This window comes from Mesoplodon densirostris, chromosome 19 (genome assembly GCF_025265405.1).
Source record: "Mesoplodon densirostris isolate mMesDen1 chromosome 19, mMesDen1 primary haplotype, whole genome shotgun sequence".
Taxonomy (NCBI): Eukaryota; Metazoa; Chordata; class Mammalia; order Artiodactyla; family Ziphiidae; genus Mesoplodon; species Mesoplodon densirostris.
In genome coordinates, this window is record NC_082679.1 from 51,987,376 (window position 1) to 52,007,385 (window position 20,010).

At 36.1% G+C, this 20,010-nt stretch overlaps 2 protein-coding genes across 2 annotated transcripts in view; both read left to right on the top strand.

The window, feature by feature from the left end:
* The first annotated feature begins 1,158 nt into the window (after positions 1 to 1,158).
* Positions 1,159 to 8,078, top strand: CMTR2 (cap methyltransferase 2). The gene is made up of 2 exons (XM_060083502.1): positions 1,159 to 1,246; positions 4,586 to 8,078. Exon 2 carries the CDS (start codon positions 4,605 to 4,607, stop codon positions 6,903 to 6,905), a length of 2,301 nt encoding a protein of 766 aa, XP_059939485.1. The 5' UTR covers positions 1,159 to 1,246; positions 4,586 to 4,604; the 3' UTR covers positions 6,906 to 8,078.
* HYDIN (HYDIN axonemal central pair apparatus protein) overlaps positions 1,161 to 20,010 on the top strand; it is a 445,256-nt gene continuing 426,406 nt past the window's right edge. The window contains exon 1 of the mRNA XM_060083501.1: positions 1,161 to 1,246. The gene's annotated coding sequence lies outside the window, so the exon portion shown is untranslated. The remainder of the gene's footprint in view (positions 1,247 to 20,010) is intronic.

Genomic DNA, 20,010 nt, shown 5'->3' on the forward strand with positions numbered 1-20,010 from the left:
ATGGATCAAACTCTACACACAGTTCTATATTCTATTTTCACACAATACTGTTGGCACATATGGCCTATTAATGGCTGCATAGTATTTCATTATATGGATGTACCATAAAGAATTTAATTTCCTTATAACAGACATTTAGAGAGTAACCAGGTTTTGTTATTGATGTCATTAAGGTGCTGTAATAAACATTTTGTCCAAAGTAAGTGCCAGTTGTTTGTTTTCTAGAGATAAATTGCTAGGAGTGGGAATAGCTGGGCTAAGGTGCAAGGCCATTTTAAAGTTTGCCTTCTGTAAGGTAGTACCAATTTTCACTCTCCCTCACAGTATGTAAACCTGTTTCTCCATATTTTCATCAAAAGTTGCCATTATCGATCTTTTAAAATCTTTGCTAAGTTGAGTGAAAAGAAAACATTTCTAATTATTTTTTTTTAAGTTAAACAACTTTGTACTATATCCTTATTGGCTATTTTACTGTTTTTGGATGGCCTGTTCAAATCTCCCATTTTTCTTCTGAGGTTATCTTTTCTTATTGGTTTAAAAATATATGTTATGATAACAGAGTGTTATTTCGTAGTTTCCCTAGCTCGGCTTTTCTCATGTTCTTCTGAGCACCAGTTTGCAGTCAAGCAGTACTAGGAGTTCAATTCTACCCAACGGCAAAAGAAAACCTCTGCCTTACGGGGCCCAGGTGGGCGGGGCCAGCGTGTCCCGGACAGGTTGGCCACGCCCCATCCCACGCCTCCACTATCGAGGGGGCGGGGCCAAAGGACGATCGGTCTGTGCGCGCAGTTGCCATAGCAGCCTTGGGGAGGAGGCTGGAGTTTCCCAGCTTCTGCACCCGCGGAGAAACGAAACCTAGAGAGCCGAGGTCTCGGCGCTGCGAGAGTCGCCGGCGTGCGTAACGTTGACGTGTGACGCCAGCCGGGCCTTGAGGCGCATGCGTAGAGCGTGTGTCAGGGCTATCGGGCCGCTGTCTGCAGACTTTTGGCGGCGGCGCTGCCTGGAGGAGTGCTTCTGCTCCGCGTGTCCTGCCGCAGTAGAGTAAGGAAGGCGGGTCCCTGCCTCCTTCCCGGCCTCCCGGCGCGCCACCTCCCTTCCCTGTGTCGGGGACACAGAAGGCCTGAAGGAGCGACGCTCCCGGAAATCATCCCCACGAGCGGAAGTGGAGAAAGCCCTCTTCGAGTGAGGAGAGGGAGTGAAGCGCAGCCTCTCTAGACTCTGGGGGCTGAGGTGGGCGTGAGCGAAGGTAATCCAGGCCGTGGTTCCGAGCCCGGGTCTTCCTTCGACTTTCCAGTGGGTTAGGCAGAGGCTGGAACTGAAGTTCCTCCGGGTCAGGGACCGGGCCGCTCGAATGGAGCTTGGGACTCACTTCCACCAGAGGAAACTAGGTCTTGGGTGCTCCTCGCCCAAAGTAAAGCGCTGGCATTTTTTTCACCGTTGCTAGGAGGAGGAGGAGTTGGCGGAAACACTTGTAAAACTCTTTGGTTTAAGTGTTGGTTGGAGGAGTAACAATTGTATGTGAGGTCTTGCGGGTTTTGTGTTAGGTCGGCGAATTTTGCGGGGATTTCCTTCGTGGGGAATTCCCTTCGTGGCTTTGAGCAGGGGGTCTACATGACTTCCTACTCGACTCTGCAAAACAAGAATGGTAATACTGACCCTCGTAGCAGAATTATAATGCTACAAAGCTCTTTGGAGTGCTTAATGAGAGGGACAGAGGAACACATACTGGAAACTTTCCCCTTATATCCTGTAAACCACAAGCATTTTTGTTGTTAAGCATTGCGGTGCTAGAGTGACATTGAAGTGCATTGTTAAGACGTCCAGAACTGGAGGAGTGCCTTTTGTGCTAATCTGATATCCCTTCAATTATTCGATAAATACTTATTGAGTGCTTACTGTGTACTGAGTGCTTACGGTTCTAACTTCTTGGAATGATAAGTGAGTAAAGAAAACAAAGATCCCTGCCATGTGGAGCTTAGGTTGTAGTTTTGGGAAGACAGTAAACATAAATAGGTAAATTATGTGTTCGACGGAAAAGAGTGCCATGGAAAAAAGAAAAAAAAAATACAGCAAGGTTCTTACCTTTACTTTACCATTGGTAATGCAAGATGCAATTTTAAATTAGGAAGTCAGGGTAGGCTTCACAGAGAAAGTGACACTTGAGTAAATTCTTGAAGGAGGTAGCGGAAGTAACTATGCAGATATATGAGGGAAGAGCATTCCAGGCGGAGGGATTAACTCGTGCATAGACTTCCCCCTTGCAGTGTGTCTGAGGTCTTACCTGAGCAGCAAGAGAGCCTGTGTGGCTGGAACACAATTAGTAGGAGGGGTAGTACTAGAAAATTAGGTTAGAGACGGAGTGGGGGTGGAGGACAGACATCTTCAAGGGCCTTGTAAGCTACTGTAAAGACTTTGGCCCTTACTTTGAGATGGGGAGCCACTGCAGCCCAGTTTTGAGCAGAGCAGGGATACAATCTAACTTAGGTCTTACAAAGTTACTGTGGTGGGTATGTTTCAGAATAGAATGTAGGAGGCAAGGGTGGAAGCAAAGAGACCAGTGAGAAGGCTATGGGAGTAATCCAGGAGAGGGTTGACAGTGTCTGCAATCAGGAGGCTGATAGCTGGAGGTGGGTGAGAAGCAGTTGGATTCTGGGAATTTGATAGTAGGAAACAATGTTTGGATAATTTGTGGATTATTGACCTGAACATTATTCAATATAATATACAATTTATATATAAATATATAATATATAATTTTGGTCTGTGTTCCACAAGTATAGTCAGGAAGAACAATGGAGTGTTTGAATCACTTTAGTTGTTTTCCTGTGAAAATAATTACCTATTAGCTTAAGTAAGATTTCAGAGCTTACCTACAACCATTAATTAGTATGTGAAGTTAATGACTAAAATCAGACTTTTTCCAAAATAGAATATAGTTGAAATCTAAAAGTTGTAGTTTCCAGTTAGCAAAGGGTGAATTAGGACAGAATAACTTGTTGTAGTAAACTTTCATTTACTTTTATTTAGGATTTTAGTGAATGCCTCCTTTTTGCCATCTTTCAGAAGTTTGTCTAAATATAGCTTCTAACAGTTAAAAAAAAATCTAAGGTAAGAAAAATATATTAATGGGTAACTGTGACTATTATCCACAATTTTTGTGCAATGTGTAAATATATGGTGGCAAACAAATGGCTAAGAAGATACTTGTTACCTTAAGAAGTTTACAAGCTAGTAGAGTAGACAGACTTGTAAATAATTTAAACAAAATGTAGAAGGATGAAAAAAGTGTGTTAAGAGTACAAATGCTAATAGAATACAGTCTTCTGGCTGTTATTGTGTTTATTGTATTGCTCGCTCACCTCTATCTCCCATTTTAATCTTCAGACTGGTGTAGAATGTATTGAATATGCAAAGTAAATGCAGTAGTCATGAACTGAAGCACCTGTTGATTAACATTGTGCCAACGAGTACCGTGTAATACTCATTGCTGTATCTGTTGGAATTTAGAACTTTTCCAACACTATGCCATTAAGCCTTGCTTCTTTCTCTTGTACCCCTATCCCTTTCCATTGGACAGATGTTTTTGGTTTCTTAGGCAGTGTTAGAACACAGAATGTAGGGTTACTATTTGTAATTTGTATATTCATTAAGGATATTTCTTCAGTTTGAAATTATTCTATCAAAGTGTATTAAGTTTTTGTGACAAAAAAATAATATTTTATGATACAAGCATGGAGCTGTCTGACCAACCATATAAAGCAGGAATCTGTAGTTTAGAGACATGCCAGGGTGAACTATAGGTCAGTTTCAACATTGATCAGGAGGCTAACCTGTCAGGTACACCACAGTTGACAAGGAATATGGTGATGAGTGTTTGCTGGTAGCCTGTAAAGGCGATTTGGTACCACCCAAGTGTGTGATTTAGCAAGAGAGTGAGATCTGGACAGAGGACATATTTGGCAATCTTCGTAGGTTAGTAAGTGGGTGGTGGCAGAGAGGTCTGGTAACAGGACCAGTGCTGGGTTCAGGTGCAGGAACCTCTCCTGGAAGGAAGTGAGATTTGGAGGGAGCTAAAAAAAAGCTAAAAGTCACTTGTTAGATTTTGATCAAAGGTCATGTTCAGGGATGCATCTTAGTCTAAGTAAGTGTTTGGGGCCCTGTGGGCAGTGTCTCAGTGATGGGTAGAGGAGAACTTTGGAGAGGAGCTAGGTGCATTATTTTGGCAATAAGAGCTGCCATTCGCTGATGAATATTCTCTGGTATATGCTTTTTATATGCTAGCATGTTTTATCCTCATCTAAAAAAAATGATACCTCAATTTTTTAAATAAGAAACTGAGATGTGGAGTTATTTGCCCACAGCCACTTACTAAGCTGTAAATGGCAGTGCTGGGGTTTGAGCCCAGGTCTATCGGATAGCAAAGCCTTTATTCTTCATTCCAGATCGCCTCATCATGTAATGAATTGTGCTGACATTAGTCTTCCCATTTTTTGTGGGTTGTCGTGATTGTGATCCAGTTTGCTGTGGATGAGATTTCACTCACTAATAAATTTGATTCATTTAACTGTGTGTTTTCTTTTTCTAGATTTTAATTTAATTTGAAAATGAGTAAGTGCAGAAAGCTCCCACTGGGTTCAAGTCCTGAGACATTCAGCCCAGATGTTCTTGCTGATATTTTTGAACTCTTTGCCAAGAACTTTTCTTATGGCAAGCCACTTAATAATGAGTGGCAGTTACCAGATTCCAGTGAGATTTTCACCTCTGACCACACGGAATTCAATGTGTTTCTTGATTTGAAGAGCTCCCTAAACGAAGTGAAAAACCTCCTGAGTGATAAGAAATTGGATGAGTGGCATGAGCACACGGCTTTCACTAATAAAGCTGGGAAAATAATTTCTCATGTGAGGAAATCTGTGAACGCTGAACTTTGTACTCAAGCCTGGTGTAAGTTTCATGAAATTTTGTGTAGCTTTCCACTTATTCCACAGGAAGCTTTTCAGAATGGAAAACTGAATTCTCTACACCTTTGTGAAGCTCCTGGAGCTTTTATAGCTAGTCTCAATCACTACTTAAAATCCCATCGATTCCCCTGTGATTGGAGTTGGGTGGCTAATACTTTGAATCCATACCATGAAGCAAATGACAATCTTATGATGATTATGGATGACCGACTTATTGCAAATACCTTGCGTTGCTGGTACTTTGGTCCAGATAACACCGGCGATATCATGACCTTGAAATATCTGACTGGACTTCAGAATTTCATAAGCAGCATGGCTACCGTTCACTTCATCACTGCAGATGGAAGTTTTGATTGCCAAGGAAACCCAGGTGAACAAGAAGCTTTAGTCTCTTCTTTGCATTACTGTGAAGCTGTCACTGCTCTGATGACTCTTGGAAGTGGTGGCTCTTTTGTTCTGAAGATGTTTACTTTGTTTGAACATTGTTCCATAAACCTGATGTACCTGCTAAACTGTTCTTTTGACAAAGTCCATGTTTTCAAACCTGCTACCAGCAAGGCAGGAAACTCAGAAGTCTATGTGGTATGTCTCTACTATAAGGGAAGAGAGGCAATCTATCCTCTTTTATCTAAGATGGTGCTGAATTTTGGGCCTGAAATGACCAGGAAAGCTCTCTTTCCCCATCACATGATTCCCGAATCTTTTCTTAAAAGACATGAAGAATGTTGTGTGTTCTTTCATAAATACCAGCTAGAGACTATTTCTGAGAACATTCGTCTGTTTGAGTGCATGGGAGAAGGGGAACAAGCAAAGCTGAATAGTTTAAGGGACTATGCTGTTCAGTATTTCATGCAAAAGTTTCAATTGAAGCCTCTTTCCAGAAATAATTGGCTAGTGAAAAAATCTAATATTGGTTGTAGTACAAATACAAAATGGTTTGGCCAGAGGAACAGATATTTTAAAACCTACAATGAAAGGAAAATGCTGGAAAGCCTTTCATGGAAAGATAAGGTGGCCAAAGGGTACTTTAATAGTTGGGCTGAAGAACATGCTGCATATCATCCTGGGCAAAGTGCTCTTTTAGAAGGGACAGCTTCCAATCTTGAGTGTCACTTATGGCAGATTTTACAGGGAAAGAAACTGCCAAGGGTAAACAGTTCTCCTTTCTGTGATGGTGAAATTTTAAAGGCTCTTAATGAAGCAATTGAAAAGTCACTGGGAGGAGCCTTGAATTTGGATTCCAAGTTTAGGCCAAAACAGCAGTATTGTTGTTCTTGTCACATTTTTTCTGAAGAATTGGTATTTTCTGAGTTGTTTAGCCTTACAAAATGCCTTCAGGATGAGCAGGATGTAGAACCCAGCAACCAAGTAAAGTGCCTGCTTGTGGGTTTTCCAGCTCTCCAACATGTCAAAATACATATACCATTGGAAGTTCAACTCTTGGAGTCAGCTGAACTCATGACTTTTAGCTGTTCATTGCTTCATGATGGAGACCCAGCTTACCAGCAGTTATTTTTGGACTGCCTTCTATATTCATTGCAGCAGCTTCATACAGGAGATACTATGATTTTGCCTGTACTTTCTTGTTTTACAAGATTTATGGCTGGTTTGATCTTTGTACTCCACAGCTGTTTTAGATTCATCACGTTTTCTTGTCCCACATCTTCCGAGCCCCTGAAGACTTGTGCAGTCCTGCTTTGTGTTGGTTATCAAGACCTTCCAAACCCAGTTTTCCAGTATCTGCAGAATGTGAATGAATTGTTGAGCGCTTTGGTTAACTCAGATGCACCCCAGCAGGTTTTACAGTTTGTGCCAATGGAGGTGCTCCTTAAGGGCACACTACTTGATTTTTTGTGGGATTTGAATGCTACCATTGCTAAAAGGCATTTGCATTTGATTATTCAAGGAGAGAGAGAAGAAATCATCAGCAGCCTTCAGTTATGAAGTTGAACTTGTCCTTTCTGAGATTTAACTTCATGGCATCTTGCAGTTTCCATTGGTATTGCATCCCTTTGTATTAATTTAAAACCTTTTATTTTGAGGAAAGGCCAACTTTTGCATCATTTAAAGTTTCATTTTTTCTGGAAAGCCGTCAGCTAGTTCTGACCTCTAGGGTATATACACTCACAGACATAGAGTTTTCTATGTGGTAGAATATATGCAGTGATGATATTCAACCTCAAACATGAGAAGTGTGTATGAGCATGGGGTGGACACACCCATGCTTGCATATGCAGTTTATGCAGTTGGTCTTATTTATCTGCTTAAGATTTGCACCCGTGTGCCTTCATTCAGATTAGATTTTTTTCCAACTAATTTTCTCTCAGTAGCTAATACTGTTAATGAATTGATAGAGGTCTTTGATGAAAGGAGGTGAGCCACTACTCAGCAACACTGATTTCCTTTAATACTGACCATGTCAGTTATGGATATGTGGAATTCATCATGCCAGACATCTTGATACATGCCATTCATTGCCTTTAGGCCATCGATCCAGTTTACTTCTGTGGTTCAAATGAAGCTACTGTGCTGTTTTATAAATATTTTACTTAACCACAACCATCCAACTAGAAAGGCTATCAAGACAGCTTCGAACCAAAGATCATGTTTAAAAAAATGAAAAATTATTGTGTCTAAAACACTCCTATATGAATGAAACGTTTCACTTAGCAATGGTGTGTAATTTTTAACTTCTGGGAAATAATCTGTGAACAAAAAGATTTTTTTAAATTGCAAAGTAATGTTTATGGTCTCATAACGTGGACATGTGAATGTGATGAATGTAGTGAGTACTGAAGAGAAATTTTAACACTTTCAGAATGATGGTATAACATTAAAAATTTTTTAATTTTCATTCTTTTTTTCAGTATGAAAGTAGCACTTTACCAGAAGATTAACCATGAGATCGTTACTTTATCAATTACGTTTGATTTCTTTTGAATTATATGTATTTGTCAGTATAAATGGGCTATTCTGGCCAACTGAATTAAGCAGATCTTTGTTACTTTGAAATTCTGCGAAGTGAAGAGTATGTGTATTGTCATGTGTGCATTTTAGACATTTTTGTTAGTTATATGAAAAGTAAATATATTCTTTGATGTATTTGGTTGACAAATATTAACCTGAATTTTTTCATGTTCTTTGCTATTTTGAGTTCCATTATAGATTTATGAATAAAGTCATTAGCAGAGAGATTTTGTGTTCAGTTTTTTAAAGAGAATCATGGGGTAAGTTAAAAATATAACTTGGAAACACATTTTTTTTAAAGGAAGGTTTGAATGGGAGTTAATGTTCCTTCATTTCCTCTGATTTGTATTCATTAAAATTTAGTCCTTAATATTGCAATATTTATGGAAGCTCTGCTTCAGGAAAGAAATTGAATACTTAAGGGAGGGAGGAAGAGGGTAGATGTACTTCTTGTCAGGGAGGGTGTGGAGTACTAGAGGTAGATTTCTGAAAGAAATGTGATTTTCTTCTTGTGACTTTATGGAAGCTTTTATAGTTGTATAATGGTAGAAGTCTGATAGAAAAATTGCTTACCAAGAGAGAATCAAAAACCACTCTTGGGAAACCATTTTGCGCTTAATAGTCTTTATGCCTTGGTTGATTTGGTCCAGTACAATGACTCAGTTTGTTTTTACTTGTTTTAACTATTTGATTAGAATGAAGTTGAAAGCCTAGGTCCAGGTTCTGGTACTAACACTTTCTTTTAAGCCCCTCAAATAAGTATTGAATGCTTAGTTGTTTTTAACATTAACCTGTTTTGGAATATGTAACATACCTGGTGTATGTTAGAGTGTATTTTGGTTTTTAATCCAGTGTTTGGGATCAGTTGCTGTTCATCTGGTTTATTGGATTCAGATTTGCTCTAGAGGTGAGACACAACTTGAGGAAGGTTCATATTGAACCGGATGTAGCTGATGGGTACCAATAATTTATAAGAATTTCTCTTTAAGAAAAAGGGAAGGAAAAATGCTGTCTGAAAAATGAATAAAAAAATAGAGGACCATAAGATGAGAGATGATTTGTATAGTTTATCAAGTTAGTTACTATTCTTTTTTTTTTTTGCTGTACGCGGGCCTCTCACTGTTGTGGCCTCTCCCGTTGCGGAGCGCAGGCTCAGCGGCCATGGCTCACGGGCCCAGCCGCTCCGCGGCATGTGGGATCTTCCCGAACCGGGGCATGAACCCGTGTCCCCTGCATCGGCAGGCGGACTCTCAACCACTGCGCCACCAGGGAAGCCCTAGTTACTATTCTTAAAAAAATTCTTTTTAGTAGATTTTGAAATTTTAAACTTAATTGTGATGCTGTTTGTTTATTTATTTATTTATGGCTGCGTTGGGTCTTCATTCCTTCATGCGAGCTTTCTCTAGTTGTGGCGAGGGGGCGCTACTCTTTGTTGCATTGTGCGGGCTTCTTGTTGCGGAGCACAGGCTCTAGGTGCGTGGGCTTCAGTAGTTGTGGCACGCAGGCTCAGTAGTTGAGGCTCACGGGCTCTAGAGCGCTAGCTCAGAAGTTGTGGCGCGCAGCCTTAGTTGCTTTGCGGTATGTGTGATCTTTCCGGACCAGGGATCAAACCCGTGTCCCCTGCATTGGCATACGGATTCTTAACCACTGCACCACCAGGGAAGTCCCAATTGTGATGCTTTTTGAAAGGAATTTTTAACAGCCAGAAAATTCAAACGTCATAAATGTGTTTCCTAACAAGCTTAGAGAAAGAGGTCTTACACATTTACTTTCTTCAGTACTGATTTTTGTTCTCCCTAAGAGAAGTCAGTTTTGTATTTTAGTGAGGGCTTTTATATATTATCCTAATGTCACATAAATATTTAAATGTGTTAAAAGTATCTTTTCTGAATAAATTTAAAATCCAAATTTGTGGACTTTCTCTATCTTTAGTTACTTTGTTTAAAAAGATTTGCATTAAAAGTTTTTTTCTACTCCAAAGATCTTGGAGTGTAATGAAAGAAGCAAGATATTAGGATAGTTGGAAAAAACATGTTTATTATACTTTTGTTATTTTACTTATCTTTGATGAGAATACTGGGTCTTTTAAATATTTAAACCTTATCTTTTATTTCCAGAGGAGATCATTAATTGAATAGTTTTAACATTAGTTGTGGTACTGTGGTATGTGGTATGGGTATATGAAATCAGTTAATACCTCACATTTTTAGAAATGAAAATATTGATTATAAACCCAATCAGAATCTTATTTTCCATGTTTAAATACTTAATACTTTTCATTGATTTTTTTAAAAAGGGCAACATATTTCATTTAGTGTATTTTTGCTTTTGAAGGTGAAAGTACGAAAAAGGAGATTTTTAGTTTTGTTTCAGTTTTTTAAATTGTCTCAAGCAGTAAATGATTATTACTTCTTATAAAACCAGTACCTCCTTACAAAGATTTTAACCAAAGCATGAGAGGTTTTCTGTTAATTTTTATGTTCTAAAAAAATAAAAACATTTACTAATTACACTGGTACAATTACGTCTTAAATTTCCTTTGTAATCTGTTTAATACAATTTGAACAAAACTTAGACTTAATATAGATATTATCCTTTATTAAAACGATGAAAAATTATTATACTTAGATGGTACAGATAGGCAAGGCCTGGCTGAAAATTTGTTTACAACATAGTTACTATTGAAAAGAGAGACTCAATTATTTGATAATAGGCCTCCCCACCTTTTTTTTTTTTTAAGTTAGATTAAAACTTATTTCTGGATGATCTTAGTAGAACTAACTATAAAACAAAAATTTCTATATTTCCTAATAAATTTCTATTTGGATGGTAAATGTTTTTCCGGTTGGCCTAATGGCCAAGTAGCAAAAAACTAAAAACTGGATACTACATATAGTCACTTATAATATGTTGGTATGTTTTAGGGCATGTAATTAGAACAATAATCCTTAATAAATTTGTAATAAGTTATTTATTATTTTGTGCTTCCAATCAGTGCATTCTTTAGTTTATATAAAATAGTTTATATAAAATGTTTGAATAAGAAGGGATTCCCCTGCCCCCCCCCCCCCATTCTGTTATTTGTTTTTTCTTAGTTTTGGTCAATACAGAAAATGAAGGTAATTTATCTTTGGATGAGTACAAGTTTATACTGGAATGTTTTGGGAAGAGGTGAAGCTACTTTATAGCCACAGATATGGAAGATGCCAACTGTTCTTTACTAGTGAAAATATTTAGAAATTATCTGTCACTGAGCATAGGTTTGCATTTAATTTCACTCAATTGAAAATTATATTTAAAAGGGTAATCTGCTTATGTTCATATATAGGTTGCGTACTCATTTACAAATTGTACCCATAATAGTGTTTTTCTAATTTTCTCAAGATCTTGACCGTTGTGTTTTTACAGTGTCTTAATAGATTAACTAGGTGTAATCATTCTGTGTTCATTTATACCAAGTGCAGGAGCATCAGTTGAGCCTATTACCAGGGATTTAATAGTATTTAATATTGCAACCACATTGTTGATTTGTGGCTTAAATTTGTTATGATACAGTTAAGGAACACATTTGTAGAGAACACATTTGTTCTTTTTCTCTATGTACACTATGCTAAAAAGATACTTTTATTTTGAAAAGTCTACATATCTTTGTGGATAAACCTATTTTGTTTACATGTATATCTACATCTTTTTTCTCTTTAAGGATTTAGGATTTAAGATTGTGTGCATCAACACCAAATTAATTTACTGGGCATGACAGATGTGCTTTTACTGTCTGGACTTTTGGGAGTTCTATTCTGTTTCCAGTGAACTCCAGGACTGAAAATTTAGTTTTTATACTAGACTAGCTGAGAAAATTCAGAAGCAGCACAGATATCCTAATGAATTTCTTTTTTTATTTTGTTAGAGTAAACATCATTCCTGCAACTATTCTGTAACTCAAGTAATGTTAATCTCATCCTGGAGCTGTTTTTATTTCACTTACTGCTTGGGTCATTCAATTTGAAATTTTTTGATTGATTTTTCTGCTCTCTGGAACATTTTATTTGCAGTACTATATATATATATTATATATATATATATATATATAAGTTTCAGGTGTAAAACATAGTTGAGAATTTTTAAAGATTATATTCCATTTGAGCATTACTTACATTGTTCTTTCTTTTTTTTCTTCATTCTCTCATTTTCTTGCCAGAACTATAAACTCAAGGGCAAGGCACTATGACATATACTTATTTTGTATCTCATATTGTCAATATAGGTGTCTACAGAATACTATTTGATTTTGTGTTTTTATTATAGAAAACTTTCAAACATATACAACATTAAAATTAGGTAACAGCCCCCCATACCCTCACCCAGTTACCATAACTATCCACATTTTTCTGAACTAATTTTATCCTCCACTTTTTTTTTGGAGTATTTTGAAGCAAATTCTGAAATATCTCTAACAGATATCACACCTAACAAAATATCATCCAGTACTTAGTCTGTGTTTAATTTTTCCAGATTGTCTCAAAAATGGCTTTTTACAGTTGATTCAAATAAGCATCCAAATAAGGCTCACAAATTGCATTTACTTAATATGTCTCCAAAGTCTCTCCATCTATTAAGTCCCTCTCCCAGCATTTTCTTTTCCATGCTAATTTAACTGTCCTGTAGTTTTCCACATTCTGGATTTGGCTGATTATTTTATCTTTTAATTTGTATGTATGCCACACATTGTCTATAAAATGGTAGTTAGATCTAGAGATTGATTGCTTTTGGCAAGGATACTTCATAAGTGGTGTTGTGTACTTCCTTTTCTGTCATGCCAAAAAGCACAAAATGGCTGGTTGCCCCCTCTCAGTGACATTAGGGTTAGTCAGAGATTCAGATATCAATTTTATTTTTACACTACTAAGTTTTCTATCAACCTTTCACTTAATAGCATTAGCTTCTATTGAATATTGATTTTTAGCTCTATTAGGGGTTGCAAATTAGTGGTTTTCTGACCACATTTTTTCTGTACTAATTGGACTTTATAATATGTTCTTGAGGTCATCAACTATTTGTTTCTTCCTAAAGCTATTCAGAAAAAGTTGGAGAAATGCTTAATATTTTAAAATTTTAATTTTTTTATTGAGGTATAGTTGATTTACAATATTGTTTTAGTTTCAGGTATACAACATAGCGATTCAAAATTTTTATAGTTTATACTCAATTTATAGTTATTATAAAATATTGGCTATATTCCCTGTGCTGTACAATATATCCTTGTAGCTTATTTATTTTATACATAGTAGTCTGTATCTCTTAATCCCCTACCCCTATTTGCCCCTCCCCTCTTTCCTTTCCCCACTGGTAACCACTAGTTTGTTCTCTATATCTGTCACTCAGTTTCTTTTTTATTATATTCACTAGTTTAATTTTAGAGTCCACATATAAATGATAACATTCGGTATTTGTCTCTCTCTGCCTGACTTACTTCACTAAGCATAATATTCTCTAGGTTCATCCATGTTGCTGCAAATGGCAAAATTTCATTCTTTTTTATGGCTGAGTAGTATTCCATTGTATATGTATACCACATCTTCTTTATCCACTCATATTGATGGGCACTTAGGTTGCTTCCATATCTTGGCTATTGTAAATAATGCTGCTATGGACTTTGGGGTGCATGCATATTTTTGAATTAGTGTTTTTGTTTTCTTCAGATAAATACCTAGGAGTGGAATTGATGGATCACATGATAGTTCTATATTTAGTTTTTGAGAACGCTCCATACTGTTTTTCATAGTGTCTACACCAATTTACATTCCCACCAACAATGTACAATGGTTCCCTTTTCTCCACGTCCTTGCCAACATTTGTAACATGTTGTCGTTTTGATGATAGCCATTCTGACAGATGTGAGGTACCTGAGATCTCGTGGTTTTGATTTGAGTTTCTCTGATGATTAGCCATGTTGAGCGTCTTTCCATGTGCCTGTTGGCCCTCTGTATGTCTTTGGGAAAATGCCTGTTCAGATCTTATGCCCATTTTAAAATTAGGTTGGTTGTTTTTTTTTGGTATCGAGTTACATATTTCAGATATTAATCCCTTATTGGTCATATCATTTGCAAATATCTTCTCCCATTCAGTAGGTTTTTTATTTTGTTGATGGTTTCCTTTGCTGTGTAAAAGCTTTTAAGTTTAATTAGGTCCCATTTGTTTGCTTTTGTTTCCTTTGCAGTAGGAGACAGATCCAAAAATATATATTGCTACAGTTTATATCAAAGAGTGTTCTGCCTATATTTTCTTCTAGGAGTTTTATGGTTTCTGGTCTTATAAATGCTTAATTTAAAAAAACACTTTATCAGTTTTCAGATAAGTAAGTTGGTGTCTTAGCAACCTCATGGAGTGACAAAAATTTTTTTATAGTTGTTTTTTTAAACTATCTTTAGGACCTCATGGGTGGTTATGTATTTGATGTATCTTAATCAATTACAATTATGGTTCTCACTTGATGCTTGAATTATCCTATTTGGCATGGGTGTGTGGGAGAGAGACTCCTTCAAGTTGATACTATGTCATTTTTTACATAATTCAGTCTTTGATACTTTCTGGCACAGCATGTGCCAGTTTCATCTTTTATATTTTCTGCCCAGACCTGATGTCATCCTGACCTTAGTGGAAATGTCTGCAGTGCTGTGGTTCTCAAGATTTTTGGTGTCAAGACCCCTTTACACTCTTAAAAATTATTGAGGAATCCAAAGAACTTTAGTTTATGGGAGTTTATCTGTTGATATTTTCCATATCAGAAATTAAAACTGAGAAAAATTTTGTTTGTTAATTTGAAAATAATGATAAAACCGTTATATGTCAATGTAAATATTTTTTATGAAAAATAACTTTCAAAACAAAATTTAGTGAGAAGCATGGCATTGTTTACATTTTTGCAAATCTTCTCTTTTTTGTCTTTATAATAGAAGATGGCTAGAATCTCATATCTGTTCTTACATCCAGTCTGTTGTGACACACTGTTTTGATTGAAGTACTTAAAATCTGGCCTCACATGGCTATGTGGTTGAGAAATGCAGGAGTATTTAACAACCTCTTTATGTGATTATGGATATTCTTTGATGCTACTCTAGAATGTGACAGGTAATAGTTTCTTAAAAGTTGGTTGCAATGAAGAATCTTAAACTATATTAATAATATTTTATACTCTGTTACACTAACGTCCACTGGTCTGTCTTGGACTTTGAGAGGGTCACTTACCCACGTGTGGTTTTGTAACACCATGAATTTGTCATTTGGAAAATATCAGTTCATTGAATTTTGTACATCTTGCAAATGTTGACACGTTTGATTATATGGTATCAAAAATAAATCACATTTTTAAACATCCCCATTAATCTCATCAGAGAAATCTAAGTACTGAGAAGCTGTCACGCTCATGGTGGTGGACAAAACTTTTCTAAAATTCTGATTTTCACTTGAGTGCTTGAATTTTATCATGGCAGCAAATATTGTCAGTTGTTTTCCTTGAAGTGACAGCTCACTTTATCAATTTTTGAGAAAATATCTGTCAAAAATACTCAAGTCTGAATAACTATAGTTTGTCTGCTGGTTGTGCTTTAAAGTGAAAATGGTGTTCCATGAAAAATGCACCACTTCGGTTTACAACTCAGTCACACAAATGCTTCCTGGAGACAGCCATCCTACTTGGATATGCAGCAGAAGTGCTTCATGTGTAGTACCCATTACTTCACCTAGAATATTAAAGACATACTCAAGGGTTGAGACAATAAAATTCCTCATGTTTACTACTTCATCAAAGGTATTCATAGGTAAAAATGGCTTCCCCTCCCCCCACTACGATATGTGTGATGAAGAATGACTACTAGTATAGTTTGTTGCCACTACCATGATTTGTGCTAAGACACCAGCAATTTTGCCCACTGCTTTTGCATAACATTCACTAGTAACATAGTGAAAAGGGGAAATAATGTCTTGGTTGGGTCCACATACCACACTTTGAGAACTGGAGCTCTGGTGTTTCCCCATTATATCAGCTGCTGAGTTTTTAAAAATTTATTTCATTATTTTTATTTATATTAATGAGGTGTTCCTATTTTTGAGGCTTTTAAAAACATAAATGAGTGTTCATTTTTCCATTTTTTTAAATCTGTGAAGATAAGCATATTTTTCTCTTTAGCTCTCTTAATATGATTAGTTGTATTAATGGATTTCTTAATATTGAACTCCTCTTACATTTCTGAAATAAGCACTGCTTGATCTTGATAGATTATTGGATTCTGTTTGCTAATAGTAGTTACAATATTTGCATTAATATTTATAAGTGAAATTGGTCTATAGTTTTATTGAGCAGTATTTATCTGGTTTTGGAATCAATTTTATATTTGCTTTATAAAAATAATTTGGATGTTTTCTTTTTTTCCCCTGTGCGCTGAAGGAGTGTAAATAGCATTTGCATCATCTGATCTTTAAGCTTTGGTAGACTGCTTTGTGAAACAAGCTGAGTCTGGTGTGTCTTTGGCAGGGGAACTCATTTATGATTTCCTTTATTTCTTTTTACAAAATTCATTTGTTTAGGGCTTTTGTTTCTATTCGTGTCAGTTTTGGTATATTTACTTAGAGTGTTACTTATTTCATCTAAATTTTATTAAATTCTTTTTTTCCATAAAATTGTACAGGGTAGTCTCATGATTTAAAAAAATTTCCTGTTTTGAGTTAGTTTCTTTTGTGTGTTTGTACTTTCTTTTAAAAATCACGTTAACTATTTCTATTTTGTTGATTAATTTTCAAAGAACCAGTTTTTTTGGTTTACTTTTTGTTTTTTTCTGTTTCTAACTCATCAATTTCTGCTTTATTTTTTAAAAATTGACATATAACATTGTATTAGTTTCAGGTATACAACATAATGGTTCAGTATATGTATATATTGCAAAATGATCACCACAATAAGACTGGTTAACATTCATCAACATACATAAGTTACAAATTTTCTATTTCTTTTTTTTTTTTTTTTTTTTGCGGTATGTGGGCCTCTCACTGTTGTGGCCTCTCCCGTTGCGGAGCACAGGCTCCGGATGCGCAGGCCCAGCGGCCATGGCTCTCGGGCCCAGCCGCTCCGCGGCATACGGGATCCTCCCAGACCGGGGCACGAACCCGTATCCCCTGCATCGGCAGGCGGACTCTCAACCACTGCGCCACCAGGGAAGCCCAAATTTTCTATTTCTTATGCTGAGAACTTTGAAGATCTACTCTCCCAGCAACTTTCAAGTATTCAGTAGAGTATTTTTAACTACAGACAGTTGACTCTTGACCAACATGGGTTTGAACTGTGCAGGTTCACTTTCATGTGGATTTCTTTCACTAAATGTGTATAATATGCATACACTATACTGTCCATAGTTGGTTGAATCCATGGATGTGGAACTGTGTATAATGAAGGCTGAATATAAAGTTATACTTGAATATATGACTGCATCGAGCATTGGTGCCCCTAATCCCTGACTTGTTCAAGGGTCAACTGTATATGTATTAACCTCCACCTCTGCCAACCACCAACCTATTCTCTGTATCCATGATCTCACTTTTTAAATTTTAATTTTTTATATTGTACGTGTAAGTAAGATCATACGGTATCTGTCTTTCTCTGTCTGACTTATTTCAATTAGCACAATGCTCTCAGGGTCCATCCATGTTGTCACAAATGGCAGGATTTCCTTCCTTTTTTATGGGTGAATAATATTGCATAATGCATACTGCATTTTCTTTTTCTTTCTTTTTTTAAAATTGAAATATATTTAATGTATAATATGTTAGTTTCAGGTGTATTACTAATGACTTTACATTTGCATACACTATGAAATGATCACCACAGTAAGTCTAGTCCTGTAACTATCTGTCCATATGCAAAGTTATCACAATATTATTGACCATATTCCTTATGCTGTATATTACATCCTCATGACTTATTTATTATATAACTGGAGGTTTATACTTTTTAATCCCCTATACCTATTTCACCCTCACTTCTATTTCTGGCAGCCACCTGTTTGTTCTCTGTATCTATGAGTCTGTTTTCATTTTGTTTTGTTTGTTTTGTTATTTTAGATTCCACATAGAGCTGAGATCATTAGGTATTTGTTTTTCTCTGACTTACTTCACTTAGCTTATTTAATACCCTCTAGCTCCATGCATGTTGTCTCAAATGGCAAGGTTTTTTTATGGCTTAGTAATATTCCATTGTATATATATACCACATATTCTTTTTCCATTCATCTGTTGATGGACACTTAGCTTGCTTCCATATCTTGGCTATTCTAAATAATGCTGCAATGAACATTGGAGTGAATACATATATCTTTTTGAAATAGTGTTTCTGTTTTCTTCAGGTATATACCCTGAAGGGAAATTGCTGGATCATATGGCAGTTCTATTTTTAATTTTTTGAGGAAACTCCATAGTGGCTGCATCAATTTACAATCTCACCAACAGTGCACAAGGGTTCCCTTATCTCCACATCCTTTCCAACACTTGTATTTTGTTGTCTTTTTGATAACAGCCATTATGATAGGTGGGAGGTGATATCTTCTCATGGTTTTGTGATCATCTATGAGATGATCATATGATTTTTTATCCATTTTGTGAGTGTGGTGTATCACATTGATCGATTTGCAGATGTTGAACCATCTTTGCATCCCTGGAATAAATCCTACTTGATCATGGTGTATGATCACTTTTAATGTATTATTGAATTTGGTTTATTGAGGTTTTTGCATCTATGATTATCAGGGATATTGGCCTATAATTTTCTTGTGGTATTCTTGTCTGGTTTGGTATCAGGGTAATGTTGCCCTCATAAAATGAGTTTGGAAGTGTTTCTGTTCTATTTTTTTGGAAGAGTTTGAGGACTGGTATTATTTCTTCTTTAAATGTTTGGTAAAAATCACTAGTGAAGCCGTTTGGTCCTGGACTTTTGTTTACTAGAATGTTTTTGATTACTCATTCAATTTCCTTACTAGTAATCTGTCCAGATTTTCTATTTTTGTGATTCAGTCTTGGTAGTATTTTTAGGAGTTTACCTATTTCTTCTACATTGTTTAATTTGTTGGTGTACAATTGTTCATAGTAGTCTCTTATAATCCTTTGTATTTCTGTGATATCAGTTGTAACGTCTCCTCTTTTATTTCTGATTTTATTTATTTGAGTCCTCTTGTTTTTTATCTTGATGAGTCTAGCTAAAGGTTTATCAATTTTATCTTTTCAAAAACCAGCTCTTGATTTCATTGATCTTTTCTATTGTGTTTTTAGTCTCTATTTCATTTATTTCCACTCTGGTCTTTGTTATTCCCTTCCTTCTACTAACTTTGGGCTTCATTTCTTCCTCTTTTTCTAGTTGCTTGAGGTATAAAGTTAGATTATTTATTTGAGATTTTCTTATTTCTTGAGATAGGCATTTATTGCTATGAACTTCCCTCTTAGAACTGCTTTTGTGGCATCCCATGTTTTGGTATGTTGCATTTCCATTTTTATTTGCCTTAAGGTATATTTTGATTCCTTGTTTAATTTCTTTTTTTAACTCACTGGTTGTTCAGTAGCATGTTGTTTAATCTCTCCATATTTGTGAATTTTCTAGTTTTCTTCTTATAATTGATTTCTAGTTGCATACCATTGTGGTTGGAGAAGTTGCTTGATATGATTTCTGTCTTCTTAAATTTATTAATACTTGTTTTGTGGCTAACATGTAATCTATCCTGGAGAATGTTCCATGTGCACTTGAGAAGAATGTGTATTCTGTTGTTTTTGCATGGAATGTTCTGGATATATTTGATAAGTCCTTCTAGTATAACGTGTTATTAAAGGTCAGTGTTTACTTTTGATTTTCTGTCTGAATGATCTATTCATTAGTGAAAGTGGAGTATTAGAGTCCCCTATTATTCTTGTATTGCTATCTATTTCTCCCTTTATGTCTGTTAATATTTGCTTTATATATTTAGGTGCTCTTTGTTGAGTGTGTAAATATCTCTCATTCTTTTCTGAGGGACAACTTAGTCTGGTAAAGTTTTCTTGGTTGGCAGGTTTT

Coding starts and splice junctions, on each gene's coding strand:
- CMTR2 (XM_060083502.1), top strand. CDS start 4,605: ATGAGTAAGTGCAGAAAGCTCCCACTGGGTTCAAGTCCTGAGACATTC.